The sequence below is a fragment of the Stigmatopora argus genome, chromosome 5 (assembly GCF_051989625.1).
Source record: "Stigmatopora argus isolate UIUO_Sarg chromosome 5, RoL_Sarg_1.0, whole genome shotgun sequence".
Taxonomy (NCBI): Eukaryota; Metazoa; Chordata; class Actinopteri; order Syngnathiformes; family Syngnathidae; genus Stigmatopora; species Stigmatopora argus.
Window position 1 is genome coordinate 3,805,878 of NC_135391.1, and position 16,208 is coordinate 3,822,085.

Sequence of the window (16,208 nt, forward strand, 5' to 3'; positions counted from 1 at the left end):
TTACAGTGGAAAAATAAGCTTTTATAATGCATAGCTGTAAAATGGAGCCTTGTTAATCTAGCGTGTTTAAAGTCCACTTCTGTAGAAAAATGACTCTCTAGGCTTCAACTACTTTCATGTATTTAAATTTATGTATACCTCAGTTATGTTCAGTGGCATTTGTAGGAGGAGATAAGTGCTATACTGGAGAACAACTTTCCATTTGTGGACGGTTCGCCTGTCCTCGGTGGGCTTACAATAGGCGTGAGGGGAAGTGCCGCTGTGGGCTGGAGCTTTAAGAAAAATACTCCTAATGGAGTGTTTGTTTGGGCCCCGTACAAAAGAGGGCTTCAGAATATGAGTGGTCGCAGTGTTATTTGCATCACTCCTAAATATCCCCCAGCTTGTTTCTTTCTTGGAACTTTCTCACTGTAAATCACGTCATCCACTTTTTGCTATTCCTACTATATTCATTTTGATTTATAAGCTTTTAATATCGTACGTTAGTCAAAGAAGTGTATATGGATGTTTACTGTGTAAAATGTGCTGTAAACAACATGGGTGATTTCAGCTAGTTTTTGTATTAGGCTGTTGGGGACAAACTTTAAGATCAACTTTTGGAGCATTAAAGCAGTTGTTAGTCTTCTCTCTTCAAGTACAACATAAAGGGCCTGAGGCAAATCTATTTTATCCGCGGTGTGATATAAAATAATAATAACAGAATCATCTTTTATATCTATCTGCCACTTGGGATTGACATAAACTGCAGAGGTGAAACCCCCAAGATCAAGATTATGTTGTGCTGGAAAACATTGCTAACGGTAATATTTCTCGGTATAAAAGTTTCTGGAACTAACTTGAGCGTATAAACATCAAATGTGGATGATATTTAATGTTTTATAGAGGACTTCTTTATCTTTTTTTACTCAGTGGCTGCCATTGATGGTGTCTTCTAACTCTAGGCAAAGAGTTGAATGTTATGAAATGAAATAATAACCAGCATGTATTATTGTTATTCATTTAAATGTTGTTGATTTAGTTTTCATTAGCATTTGATGTTTTTTGTTACTAAAAAATATTCCAAATTAATATAAACATGTACAAAAATGGTTTAGGCCAATCAACTAAATGTTTCATCCAATTTATATATTATACATACAAATCAGTACTTTGAGGGGAAAAAATATCTGCATCAATAATAAGCACATGTTTTTACTGTGGCCCAACAAGTGTAACATCAATATTATTTTACAACATAATGACATGAATTTCAACACAAATATTGCAAATCTCCAATTTTCTTAAACAGAACTGTTAATACTTTTATTGTCTGTAAAGTGCTTGTTGAAAAGATTTCCAGTTAGCAGGTTCTAATATTATATATGTATATTTGTGTGTATGTATATGTGTATATGTACATATGTATGTGTGTATATATATATATATATATATATATATATATATATATATATATATATATATATATATATGTATATATATATATATGTATGTATACATATATATGTATGTATACACATATATACATATATATGTATATATACATATATATATATATACATACATATATATATATATATATATATATATATATATATATATACATACATATATACATATATATATATACACATATATACATACATATACATATATCCATATATATATATTTACACATATATACACATATATACATATATATACATACATATATATACATACATATATATATATATATATATATATATATACATATATATACATACATATATACATATATATATACACATATATACATACATATACATATATCCATATATATATTTACACATATATACACATATACATATATATACATACATATATATACATACATATATTTATACATATATGCATACATATATACACATATACACATATATACATATATACATACATACATATATATTCTTTATACCGCATTCAGTATTGTCATGCTATACTGCAAATAATGCATATTGAGCTTAATTTCTAAAGAGAAATGCTACAGAGTACAAGAGTAGCATAGAGCCTGTCTGGGTCATAACATCACACACACACACACACACACACCGTAAATTGCTACCATTTGTCACATTCTGTCATCACCACCTGAGAATCAAGCTATTACTGCGAAGTGAAACTCATTTGATCGAAGGGGATATTTAAGGGTCCTGCCTCAGTGCCTATTTTGCCGGCATCCTTTTTACTCTCAGCTCGTGGGCCTCCAGGCAACACTTACCAAAGTCTGACATGTTTGATTTTTTCTCTTCACTTGGGCTTCGAGCACTTCGCACTCCTTCCTTTTGGCGCTGATCTCGCTCTCCTGGAAGTTGAGAGAGGGAAACATCAGAGATGAGACGGCGCCGTGACGAAAGTGTGAAATATAACTACGTAAATGAGTGAAATATATATATCACAATTACATTCCTTTAAAGGGACAGACAACGCAGTGAAAATAGCGTTGAAAACACACTTCTAATGTGTAATAGTCAATGGAAAAAAAATGGGTATGATTTTTGCCAATGTAGGTTCTATTTTTCTCCTTTTCCTTCATCAGAGGGATAAAAAAAAATGCAATTTTTCTACTTTAATACCTTCTTTCACGTAATCTATACTGTGTTGTCTGTCCCAATGAAGCAAGGCTGTCAAAATCCTATTTTTTCGCAGACACGTACATTGCATCGTTGTGCGCAGCTATTAAGTCAGAAAGCAAGACTGCATCTAAAATCCCCTGTTCAATTCATTTCATCAAGTGTTGGCATCAAGCAAAGTGAAATGTCGTTCACCTCTTAACAACATAAATCTGCTTCACTTTCATATGGATGATGACTTCCCTCGTCTGTGTCAGCACCATATGCTTTTCACTGGAGTGGGCTGAGGGGGAACGCTATGTTCCCATCAAACATGACTGAGTGTTCAATCCAGGTCTGAGGGCACCACAGTCCCACACACAGACACAAATGCCAGTGAAAAAAAGGTTGTTTGCACGTACTTTAGTCCCACGAATCCCGGCTAAATTTAATAAAAGGATAAGACCAGAAGAGAACAGGGCGAGGCAAACAAGTGAGGTTTAGCCCCTTCGTTGTCAAACCACATGTCATAATTGCTTATTTTTGGTTTGGAACTCAGGCATTTTTACACCTAATTTGGCTTGAAATAATAGATAGGAATTCGATATTGATTATTATTATTTTTTTTTTAAGTTTGCCGCACAGATTCTCTACTTATTGGGGTGACTGGGCCCGAGACAAAGGCTGTCAAGACTGAAGCAAATTCAGAGGTTCCCCTGCCTACTGCCCATAGTTAACTAGGATAGGCTTCAGCACCCCTTGACCCTGACAAGGATGTGAGATATTGAAAATGAAGGAATATCACATATAGAGGACTGTATACAGTGGTACCTCGACATACAAGTGCCCCGACATACGAGCAAATTGAGATTTTTTTTTTCTCCCGTTAGTCAGTGCGAATGGCGGAGCTTGTTCGCTAATACGAGAGGAGTATATACTACTTCTCGTTGCAAGTGGCCGTGCTTTATCCTATTGTGAGGATATTTGTGTGCATCATTTTGGGAATATTTTGAAGGGAATACAAAAGCAAACAACCCTCGATAGGTTGCATCTGAAAGTCAGGGTGGAGGCAGGGCAATTAGAGCCAAAAATAAGGTATCAAAATTTAAAACAAAATTAGAATTAAGTTTAGTGTAAGGTTAGATTACACTTATTTTTGAGTGTGTCTGCATTGTAATCCAAGTTGATTTAAATGTGTTAATGTTATGTTACGAGCGCGATGCCGTGCAAAAAAGTAATACATCGAGTCTAAATTCTTATTGGAAATCATGCATGCATTTTTTCAGTAGCGCAAAAAGAGTCATTTTGCTAATTTGACCGATATTTAGCTCTGGAGAAATGCCTAATTAAATGCAACTTGAATTCAACTTAAATGCCAAACACGATGGCTACGCTGACAGATGTTCCCACAACTCGGTGGGATTGTAAACCGCTAAACAACACAACCTAATCAAAAAAGTCCCCACGTGCACACTACAAGGCGCCATTCTACCAAAAGGAAATAAGGGAGAATTACAGTAGAGTACTTTGGCAGACTGATTGTCATATCCCATGTGGCCCGGCTTCTAAAGTGAACAGTTTCCGCAAGCAGACGGCATCGGGCTCATCAGGCTCATCATACCAGCGTGCACTGCAAATCTTGTGTACTCGCAAACATGTCCTCAGACACACAGCACGTGGGCTTACGGGGGACGCGATTGTTGGACACATTTGCCGGTGCTCAATTAAAATTCCCTCTGATGAACGATTTAAATGACTGCCATTGTGAGTAATGAGCTCCCGCATAAGCGGGGAGGCGTTTGCTGCACAGCCGATGAAGACGAATGAGGAAGACCACCTCCTTAAACTGGATCAAACTGGCACTAATAATGCAAATAAGGTACACAATGAAAGTGGAGTCTCTTAGGATAAAAGCGGGAGACTGTTCATCCAAAAGCCAATGTCACCATCTTTTTTATGATTGAATTATTCTCCAACAACAGGATATTGATCCACTTGGCCAGGATCTCTTAAAATGAGGTTTGCAGGAAAATATTTCCCCCAGAAGAGATTCGCTCAGTCGTCATTTGACGATTGTTGTGGGGAAAAAAAAGTTTTAATTACAGTTTTAACACCTTATCGTCAGTTAAAAAAGCGTAGGAGAACGTTACCCGAAGGATTAAACGTATTGGTCCCCACTTTGTCTATTTTTGCAGCAACAGTAATAATTTAAAGGGAGTAGCATATTGAAGTAGCAATTAAACATAATCTTCGATCGCAACTTGGCAAAATTACATCCATAATTGTTTGGGGCTTGTGAGTCAGGATAGGTGATGAATAATATATACATAAAGCACGTAGTATATACAGTTTGTGGGCATGTATGTACAGTATTTATGGGTATTGCTTAACGCTCATGCAACCTGGAAAGATAATTGTATAAATATTTTATTGCTACATCCTTAAATCCTCTACTGTACAAGAGCCTGAATCAGTTATGGATGAACTAATGAACCGAAGCAGGCTTCCCCATCCCAATAGCAGCCTCTTTTGCACTTCAATACTGGAAAACCTCAGCGCCTAATCCTAGGCCAGCAGAGGGAACCTCATGACTCACTTTTTTTTCATCTGACGGCGAGTTCAATATGCAAAATCCGTACAGTAATCTCTCACTGATTATTTTACTTCTTCGCCAGGCATTTTAATCCACTTGGCAGTCTTTTGTTGACGAAAATAGGTAAAATACAGTTCGCAAAGATATTGATCCGCTAATCGCTAGCTTTTAAAATGTGAGCTTCCACTTTAATGGAAATACCGGCGTGGTTCTATTCAGCCGAGACGACTTAACACATGGGAACATTAAGCGGGGCGGCAGGGGTACTACGAACGCCGAGTTGGCACTGTGTCGACAGGGTGTTCAATCCCCCCGTTGCGCGCTAATATCCCCTTGCTAGCTCTTCTCCGTTAGTCATGTTCAACTGCTGACTGTACAAGATTCAGTGTTGGGACAGATACAGTAGTCAAGTCAACAACAGTCGCTTGTGGTTTCAGATCATTGGAAATGGCAGAGTAAATTACATAACCCCTGCAGCTTAGGCCTGGGTGTGCAGCCACAGATGCTAACACTCAACTAATGCTTCAACGCATGTGCATGTGCGTACCACGCGCCATCAGGGCCAACATGAACTCATTGGACGTCCAATCCAATTTGACCTGGATGGCTGACTGTGAATGATCGCTGCCAATCTTCCAGTCAAAATGATTGCTTGTTTGTTTTTGCCCAATTTCTATTCTCTCTTGAGCCAAAATGGAGGGATTTCAAGTGGGCCCTTACATTGATTTCTCTGAAAGACCCCGGGGGGGAAAAATCTGACGCCGACTGATGTGTTGACTCAATTTTGACTCAATTCGACCAAGAAATGGACCCAAGAAATTTCCCGAATATGGGATGAAATCAAGTTCTAGCCTAAACTAACAATTGCACTTCAATGGGAACACGTATAAGCAAGGTACTCGGACGTTTTGTCGAAAGACGTTTGGTTCCTGGACGTTTGGTCCCTGGACGTTTGGTCGACCGGACGTTTGGTAGAACGGACGTTTGGTCGCCGGGTTGTTACTGTTGAAACCAGCTCTCAAAATTATAATCATGAGAGAGAGAGAGTGAGTTTAATATCTAAATATCTAATATCAAAATATCAACAGTAAACTCTATCATAATTTGACAGCGAGCGAACCCGGCGACCAAACGTCCGTTCTACCAATCGTCCATTCTACCAAACGTCCGTTCGACCAAATGCCCGGTCGACCAAACGTCCAGTCGACCAAACGTCCGGGGACCAAACGTCTTTCGACCAAACGTCCGGTCACGTATAAGTAAAGGACTATGAAGAAAAATGGTGAATCGTGAAAAGAGCAGATTGTTTTCATCTGGAAAAGCAGAAATTTGCTACCATCTTAAAAGGCCTCAATTGCGGGAAAGGAAAGAACGGAGCGGAACGGACAAACTGCGATCTAATAACACAACTATGAGAAGTTGGAAGAGAGGACTAATTTAAAGGAGCAGACTGTGTGTGGATATCTCCAGGGAGATGGCTGCAAATCTGATAATCCCAATGAACCAACACCAAGATGTCAGATGAGACTCTGCTTTAATAAAGGAAACTAAACAGTGACTCAACGAGCCTTGGCACTGTTAAAAAGACCCAAAGTTACATTCGCTGAATTTTATTCCTGGCGATGACATAATCTATCAGATTAAATGTGATATAACGCAAATAAGGAGAGGACGGGGAAATAAATGGCGGTGTATATTCATCTATTCGGGCTGCTGTAGCCGTTTTGCTGAGAGAAGGTCCGCGGAGAACTGTTGATGATTGCTTCTGGAGCCAAGCAAATGTTGGGAGAGCCCAGTGTTGCACTGGTGCCCACACACGAGCAAGATTACTCATTCTCAGATGGACTCTGGAGCCAAGATTCTGCAGATGGTCATTAAGTTCACTGGGTAATCTCCATCCCCGCCTGACAGAGCACTAAACTCTACTCGTTGTGGGATTCTGGATCACCTCTACGAGATTTTTTGCTGGCTGATGGATGAATGAAATACATTTGATAAAATATCAAGCGCAACGAGGACTTTTTTGTGTTGGCTGGCTTCGATTGAGATCAAAACGGACACTTTCTTCACTGCGAATTTATTCACGTGCGTTCGTCTTTACCACTTTTTCGTAGTTTTTGCAACTTTCGTCCATTCGGGTTGGACTCAATAGACAAATTTTGCTATCTTAACACTGTTTTTTTTTTTCGCATACCACATAGATGTTTGGGCTCGTAAACAAGTCATTCTTTAATTGTCAATAAATCTACTTAAAAGTGCTCCATCAAGTGGAATCATCTGCTGATACGATACTATACATCACGTGTCAAAGTGGCGGCCTGGGGGCCAAATCTGGCCCGCCACATCATTTTGTGTGGCCCGGGAAAGTAAATCATGAGTGCCGACTTTCTGTTTTAGGATTAAATTAAAATGAAGAGTATAGATGTATATTAAATTTCCTGATTTTCCCCCCTTTTAAATCAATAATTGTATTTTTTAATCATTTTTTTTCTGTGTTTTTAGTTCAAAAATCATTTTGTAAAATCTCAAAATATATTAAAAAAAGCTAAAATAAACATTGTTTTAGATCTAAAAAAAAAACTGAATATTCATGGCTTTAAATCCAGTTCTTTTAATCCATTTATTAAAAAAAATCTAAATATTATATCTAAAATGGTCCGGCCCACGTGAAATCAAGTTGACGTTAAAGCGGCCCGCGAACCAACACGAGTCTGACACCCCTGCTATACATAGAATGAAATCCATTCAATCCCAATGACCTCAAGGGCTATTTTACTGAATTTGATGGATCGGACATCACTTAGCCACAAATTTGCGTCCTTTTTTTGTAAAAAAAAAAAAAAAAAAAAAGTACAAACCACACTATTGTGTCATGTCACTGTTCACCAGGAAGCCAAAGAAGGTAGGCTTTTTCATCGGCCCAGTTGTCAAAAATGTCAAAATGACTTTTTATAAAAGTATAAATTACTGTTTTTGTTTATGAAACGCAATAGAGTTTCTTGATTGTGTGCATAATTGCTTGAATGTCCTTGAATCAAACTGAAATCAAATCGTAGCAGACGTTGTAATATCGATAAAAATCTTATTTTGTCCCAAGACATCGGAAAATGTTATTTACAACCCCCCAAAATATCGTAGCTTTCAATAAAATAGTCAACAAAATAATCACATTTCATGGGCATTACCAGAAAGTTAATGGAATGTGTCACATAATTAATGACGGCATTCCATCAGTCAGCAACTTGTCAACCATAAGATAACCTGACACCTATTTGAACAGGGTTGTAGAAGATATAATTCTAACAATTTGTAGTTTTGTACCGATGAGGACAAACGAAGCAATGATGTACAGAGTAAAAATAGTAGTCCCGTTTTGCTCGCTCATCTTTATACTTTTCAGTCATAGCCTAGCAATGAAAGAGTATCTCGAAAATATGCCATAATTAAATTGATTCACAACAAATCAGCCTACTTGGGCCACAAGCACATAAGCTGATTATCACATACGCGGACACGCATAATTGCGTTCCGATTTGCTCCGATCCAGTGTCATCACAACCTCCAATCACCAACCTTAGGATTGTTAAAATGGATAATTGGTAGGTGTGACGATGCAAACTATTCAACTGGAGAGGATTGTTTGTCGTTTGATATTGATAATCATACTACAATTAGCAAGAATCTGTTGGTCTGAGGCTTATTTCAGAGACGGTGACATATAGTTGAAATATACCGTATTTTCACGACTATACGGCGCATCGTATTTTTAGCCGCAGTGTCAATAACGAGTGCTATTTCTGTATTTTACACACACAAAGGACGCACCGTTTTTATAGACGCAGGCAGGCATGGCAAAACATACACCAGCTTAAATATACACGCTACACCCACACGCTAAAAACACATTTTTAAAAAGGCAACGGAAGCAAAACTGAGTTGGGTTGTACTTTATTTAGCCATTTTACAACTTACTCACGTCATCATCACCCACAAATCCATCAAAGTCCTCATTTTCTGTGTCCGAATTGAACAATTGTCCATCGAAAACGCTGAGTTTTATACGTTCGTCCAGGCGGCCACAATCCATTCGCAAATAGTAGCTAGCGTAACTAGCCCGGCCGGTGCTGCCTGCCACCCTTCGTAAAGCTGTGTTGATGCCGATGTCCAGCGTAGCTAGCATAACTAGCCCGGCGCTGCCTGCCACCCTTCGTAAAGCTATGTTGATGTCGATGTATACAGGCCACAATCCATTGGGTGTATTGACAAAAGAACTACATATCCCAGCAGTCACTGCGCAGTACTTTTTCTACGGGGAAAATAGTAGAGTCGGGGGCTGCTTGCCGTAGTTGTGAGAGCTGTAGAGGATGGTGTACCCTATCGACTGATTTATTTTATTTTATCGTGATAACAATTTTAGTATTGGTCCATATATAACACGCACTGGATTATAAGGCGCCCTGTCTATTTTGGAGAAAATTTAAGACTTTTATGTGCGCCTTATAGTCATGAAAATACGGTAGGCTAAATATAATAATAAAATCAAAGGTAAGTATTTTTCTAGATGGAGCTGTATTAGTAGCAATAGTAGTCGTGGTTAGGAGTTGTGTTTTACATCAACTAGATGGGGCTGTGCTAAAAGGAATTTCATACAATGATAAATAAATAGATCTGCATATAAGCCGCATCAGATTACAAGGCGCACTGGGGAAAATTGCGAATTTTAAAGGCTTTTAGTTGCGCATATAGTGTGGAAAATACGGTCATTTGTTTGTCAATGAGTTTCACTTTGCTTTACATATTCTCATGACAAACATTTTCAAGAGTCTGACAATTCCAACCTTTGATGTCAAGGGTGAACATTTATTAGGCGAAATCCAATTTTTTTTCTCCAGCTCCCCAACCTCCGCCGGCTAATTTACCGTCTTCCGAAACGGCGGAACATCTGTCGGTGTCATCCGCTATGGAGGTCTGTTCGAGCATTTTGACTTTGAGGCCGTGCCAGAGCCAAATACTTCCTCCCGTACCGTGCATCCCGCAAGAGAGAGCAACGGGATGCAGGGGATGGCACCTCTCCATTGCCTTCCCGTTCGATTCCACTCCAAGTGCACTTCAACAGCTGGCGTCCAATTAGTGTGCTCTCCAGATGGCAAACCCAAAATACAGTCAGCGTACCTTGGCTTTGCATCTCTTAGCGCTTCCAAGCATGCGTGTGAAACTGGCTTTGACATTTCTCTCTTTAGATTGAACGCAAACATTTGCCAAGAGCGCAAAGACGAGCTTCGCAAAGACCAGCGGCTTACTTAACGGGCCGGCCCCGCGTGGAGAAATCACCGAGACCCGCAGTCACACAATTCGATTGCGGGTAAATAAAGCGTGTAGGTCGCATTTGGAGGAGGCAGGTGGTGCCTTGCGGGGGGAGATAAAGAGGAAAGCTTTAGCCCCGCGGGAATCTTGGCACAATCACAACACAAAATAGATCCTTTCACTTTCCATCTGGGACGACACTATCCCACTTTAGAGGCCACGTCGCGGGTCGTGACTTCAAGTGTTCAAATCATTGCTATTAGACAATCTGGAATGTGTTGCCCACATTCCTGTGGAAACACCTCAATTGAAATGATCTATTTGTGGTTAAAACTGGAAAGGAGTTAGCACGACCACCTCGTAATTCTGGCACGATTTGAGGGCACAATTCACACGATGTTTTAAAAGGATGATGTATTATTCATTCATTTTTTGAGCTGCTTGCCTATGGGGTGGACATCCTGAATCGGTGGCCAGCCAATCGCAGGGCACGAGGAGACAAACGACCAATCACTCGTAGCTAGGGGCAATTTAGAGTCCAATCAGCCTACCATGCATGTTTTTGGAATGTGGGAGGAAACCGGAGAATCCGGAAAAAACCCACGCAGGCCTGGGGAGAACATGCAAACTTCACACAGGTGGACCAACCCGGAGTCGAACCAAGGACCCTAGACTGTGAGGCCGACGCCCTAACCACTCATCCGCCGAATGACGTATTGGGATTTGAGCATTTTTTCGGGCTTGTAGCTTTGTGAAAAATGGGAAATGTTGGTCAAGGTGCATCCTACTAGAAAGCACCATGTTCCTTCTTTCCTGGGGACCCGCGGGGTCTCGAAATGCGTGTGTGCCGACACCTGCGCGGCGCAAATAAACACTGAGCCCGATATCAAGTGGCAGCTCTCCACGTGTGACAGCAGAGACACATTCCTGCACGTTGGAGGCTGTAAACAGCAGCTGCTCTCATCAAAGAAGGCGCAACAGCAACACGCGAGGCTTCAAAAGAGGAAGCGACAAACAACTGAGGAGCTTCTTTAAACCATTGGCAATTTGCCCCACCATCAGAAATAGCGTAGTGTCTTTCAATTTCTTATCGTTTCATTTTTAATGTTCTCGAGGCGGCACGTCAAAAATGGGGAAGGAAAATAACAACATATCATAGCATAACATAATATAATCTCTAATATAATATAATATAATCTCTAATATAATATAATCTCTGATCTAATATATTATAATCTCTGATCTAATATAATATCTAATATAATATAATCTCCAATCTAATTTAATATAATCTCTAATCTAATTTAATATAATCTCTAATCTAATTTAATATAATCTCTAATATAATATAATGTCTAATCTAATGTAATATATTATAATCTCTAATCTAAAATAATAATCTCTAATATAATATAATCTCTAATATAATATCTAATATAATATAATCTCTAATATAATATAATCTCTAATATAATCTCTAATATAATATAATCTCTAATATAATATAATCTCTAATATAATATCTAATCAAAAAGAGGCATCATATTTTCTTTTCAAAATGTTTTTACATCCTTAGATTCATAAACATCGCTTTCTAGTCCAAAATAATCTGACACGAGGAAAACGTGAATGACCTCAAAAATTCACAGAACGTCATGTCTTTAAAAACACCTGTTTGTCTGCTCCCAGGATTAGACACCAAAAATTGTGTGATGTATAAATCTGCAGTTTGATGTGAAAGTTCATTGGGCTCAGATTAAGAGATTACCCAGTGCTTGAATGAGGTCAAGGTCACAAAACGATGTCTGTGTTACTTTTTGGTACTAACTTTGGTGCCAGTTTCATGTTTTGGTTGCGATACTAAAGATATTTTAAATCTAACCCTCCGATCCAAATTCTCACAGAATTTTGGATTGCATCGTCTCTGCACGGTGGAACGCGACGGACAAGTAAGGGCAACTCATCCTCTCTTCCTGCCTTGACCTCCACTGACCTGCCTTCACAGTCCGCCAAACAGCGAGATCCACACCGCACGCTAACGGCAAGACGGCCAGCCACGCGCACGTTTACTGCCTAAAAGATGACTGCGGCAACTTGGTAAGTGCGCACATCCGCCGCTTTAAAAAAGATACGAAGAGGGGATCAGGGCAAAAGAGGGAAGATGAAGAACGGTGGGGGGGGGGGACGAGCGAGAGGAAGAGCGATTGGTAACTGGCTGCCATTCTGGCCCGCCGGCCCTCGTCGCTGATGCGCGGCGTTGCGTAATGGCTCCGCCTCGTGCGTTGCATTCGGTAAGGAGGAATGCAAACGTGGATTAAGCACACGTAGCTGGAGAGAGCGCTCAGGTCTTGTGGAGAGGCAAAATTATTCCAATGCGCACATGCGTGCACGGGATGACGTGGCCGTGTTTTGACACAGTGGGCTAAAAATAGCTTGGTCTTAAAAGAAGAGGCAGAACATCAGAATGCCAGTCAAATCCAGACGGCCATGAGGCAGAGCGTATCAAACATCTTTTTGTGTACAGCGCAGCGCCAGTCAAAAGATCCTCCGTTCCAGGGTTGCAGCTATTATCTATTATTTAACTAATCGCTTTATATCTGCTGATTAATTAGTTTGATTTATCGAGTAATCCGATCACAAACGGGTAATGCGTTGGAGGATACTTTTAGGAGATGTAAAACAAGCATTTATTTGGACCATTTTATGCTCTTAGATCCTGAAAACTGAATTCAATACTTTAAAAACAAACCATTCAAAAATGAAATTCAAAGCTTTTTCACGGCGAATTTTAATCGATTCAACACGCCATCCAGAATCAGTCCGGGCAATAACCGGGCGATCACAAACACTTAATGCGTTGGAGTATACCAGGGGTGTCGGACTCGGGTTGGTTCGCAGGCCGCGTTATCGTCAACTCGATTTCATGTGGGCCGGTTCATTTTAGATATAATATTTAGATTTTTTTTTTTAATAAATGGATTAAAAGCCCTGAATATTCCGTTTTTTATCGATCTAAAACAATGTTTATTTTAGCTTTTTTTATATATTTTTAGATTTTACAAAATGATTTTTGAACTAAAAACACAGAAAAAAATGGATTAAAAAAATTACAATTATTGAATTAAAAGGGGGAAAATCAGGAAATTTAATATACATATATACTCTTCATTTTAATTTGATCCTAAAACAGAAAGTCGGCACTCATGATTGACTTTCCCGGGCCACACAAAATGATGTAGCGGGCCAGATTTGGCCCCCGGGCCGCCACTTTGACACATTTTGGAGTATGCTTTTAGGAAATGTAAAACAAGCATTCATTTGGACCATTTTATGCTATCAGATCCAGAAAACGGAATTCAATACTTTAAAAACAAACCATTCGAAAATGAAATTCAAAGCTTTTTCACAGCAAATTTTAATCGATTCAACACACCATCCCAAATCAGTCCGCACAATAACGCATCCCACCTGGCACGTGGGTACGCGTACCTCCCATTCCGTTCCTCACAGCTGCAGTCACACACGCGTTTAATGAATTAAAGCAATTAAGAATGTGCATGAGCAACTTTGGAGATCTCTTACGTAATAATTGGCCCGTGGGGCCGTGTGATGGGAGATGGCGGCGGACAGGCCTGTTGTGTTTGCTGCTACACATACACGGCCATTAATCACGCTCTGGCTATTTGCTCTTTTTCTATTTCCGGAGAAGCCAAAGCCTGACGGCGCAACGGACCCACGGCGCCACGGCCGCACGTGCGGCCGGGCGGGCCCGACTTCGGCATGGCTGCAAATGTCACACAATGTTAGCGTGCCGAATGGCGGGCGGCCATTCCGTGTCGGAATCGGCAAATTATCGGAAGGGTGCCATTTTTTTTTCAAGATGATCTGGCCAATCACTCTCAAAATTTGAAGTGAGAACCGCGGGCTCAATTCCGAATCGTGGGTTAACCATTATAGAGGAGTTTATAACAAAGCGAGTAGAGTCGGAAAGTGCGTCTTTGGGAGCGATATGAAAAATAATGCATCGCTTCCACTCTCTCTCTCTCTCTCTCGCTCTCTTTGCAAGGGTTGTAAGATTTCTGCAGGGTGCGCTGGAGTGTGAGTCATCATCAGTGCACACTGAGGAAAAGGGAGAGGCATTCTTTAAGTGGGGGGGCTTATGGGAGCAATGCAGCACAAAAATACGATACTCATTGCCTTTAAATATGTCATTATGGTTCAATTCCACTACAGAGTCGAAAAAAATAAAAGCACAAGGACAACTCGCTGGTGTAAATAGATGGAGTCCGCCGTTATGTAACAGCCAGTCAGCACAACTGCTTCGAGCGGAAAGTAGGATTTTTGCATTCGGTATAACCGTGTTGGTCCGATGCGTTAGATTTGAATATTTTAAAGCGGCGCGTGTCTGTGATGTTAACAACTCAATAAGTCAAATTTTTTAACACACAGAGGACGGAAAGTTGGGGGCAATGCAGAGAATGCTAATTAACTGAGTTGACTGATGATTGGAGAATATTAAAGTTGTTTTATAGTCAACCGAATTTCATGAGTAAATATACATTGTCTGGTAACAGTGTATTTTTTTGGGTGAGTTCACAGCTAGAAAAAGGGCCAATTTACCAAAATGCGATTTAAAAACTGTGGAAACTTGTGAACGTGAACAACAATGTATCAAATCCGTCTTTTCCAATTTGATTCTTTCTGTTGTACTGTATAATAAAGAGCGCGCATGATTGGAGAAATAAGGAAATGCTGGATCTCCAGCTTAATCTGAACAGCTGTGACCTCAGACAACTCGGAATCAAGACTCAGCATTTGTTTATCACTCAGAAAAGTGCGCATGATTACATCTTGAACCTCATTCAAGCGATATAATATGCATCCTCATGCCGTGCCTCCTTGAATTGGCGAGCCGTCAAATACTGAATATCGAGGTCACAATCATTTGTTTTCCAAGAAATTCCCCATTGTCGTAATAACAGATATAATGGCATCAACACTTATAGAACCCATTTCGAATGAACACAAAGAGGGTCAAAACATTGACCAAACAACTGATTTCTCTCTATTTTAAAGGTAAATATAACACTTCAACATATGTATCCTCAAATAAATATGCTTTTCTTTTGTTTTTCTAATGCATTTATCTTTTATAACCTCGCAAGCATGCACATCTGCTCTACAAAAGCCAAGCCTCTTTAAGATAAGAGTTTAAGAGTTAGCATCACCTAATTAATTCCATTTCGATGCCAACATCATTTCCCCCTTGCCTTGTTGACGTAATCATTGTAATGTACTTTGAAACTATCTTTAGGCGTTGCATATTAAGCCATATCCACCTTCTATAAAAAAAATTAACGCGTAAGCTTAACAGTAGAGGTTGTCGGATTGGCCTTGCACCAATCTCCAGATTCCTGCTGCCCTCCTTCCTGTTTGCACTCTCCGCACATTCATCCGTCAACGCAAGTCCGCTAGCTCCCACCTTTACACTTGTCACACCTAGCATCACACACCAGCCTGCTTCCATTAGGGCGCATCTTTAGCTTGCGTCAATAACACCCACTGCATTCGCTCTACATGCAACATTTAAACATGCACAGATTTTTTTTAAATTCCAGCAGGGTGCTCACTCTGAAATTACAAACATTTATACAAGAACTGAGGCTTGCTTCAAGAAATCGACAGAAAAAGCTCAGAATAGATCGCAATGCCGACGTCTGTTG

The 16,208-nt window shown here is 39.8% G+C and overlaps 2 protein-coding genes across 2 annotated transcripts in view; one reads left to right on the plus strand and one right to left on the minus strand.

Annotated features, from left to right (window-relative positions):
* The window catches only part of piwil1 (piwi-like RNA-mediated gene silencing 1), an 82,502-nt gene that overhangs the window by 39,969 nt on the left and 26,325 nt on the right, over positions 1-16,208 (plus strand). The window contains exon 24 of the transcript XR_013300409.1: positions 12,390-12,582. The gene's annotated coding sequence lies outside the window, so the exon portion shown is untranslated. The remainder of the gene's footprint in view (positions 1-12,389; positions 12,583-16,208) is intronic.
* rimbp2b (RIMS binding protein 2b) overlaps positions 1-16,208 on the minus strand; it is a 70,736-nt gene that overhangs the window by 30,387 nt on the left and 24,141 nt on the right. The window contains 1 exon segment of the mRNA XM_077601561.1: positions 2,258-2,341. Coding sequence (XP_077457687.1) covers positions 2,258-2,341 — 84 coding nt within the window.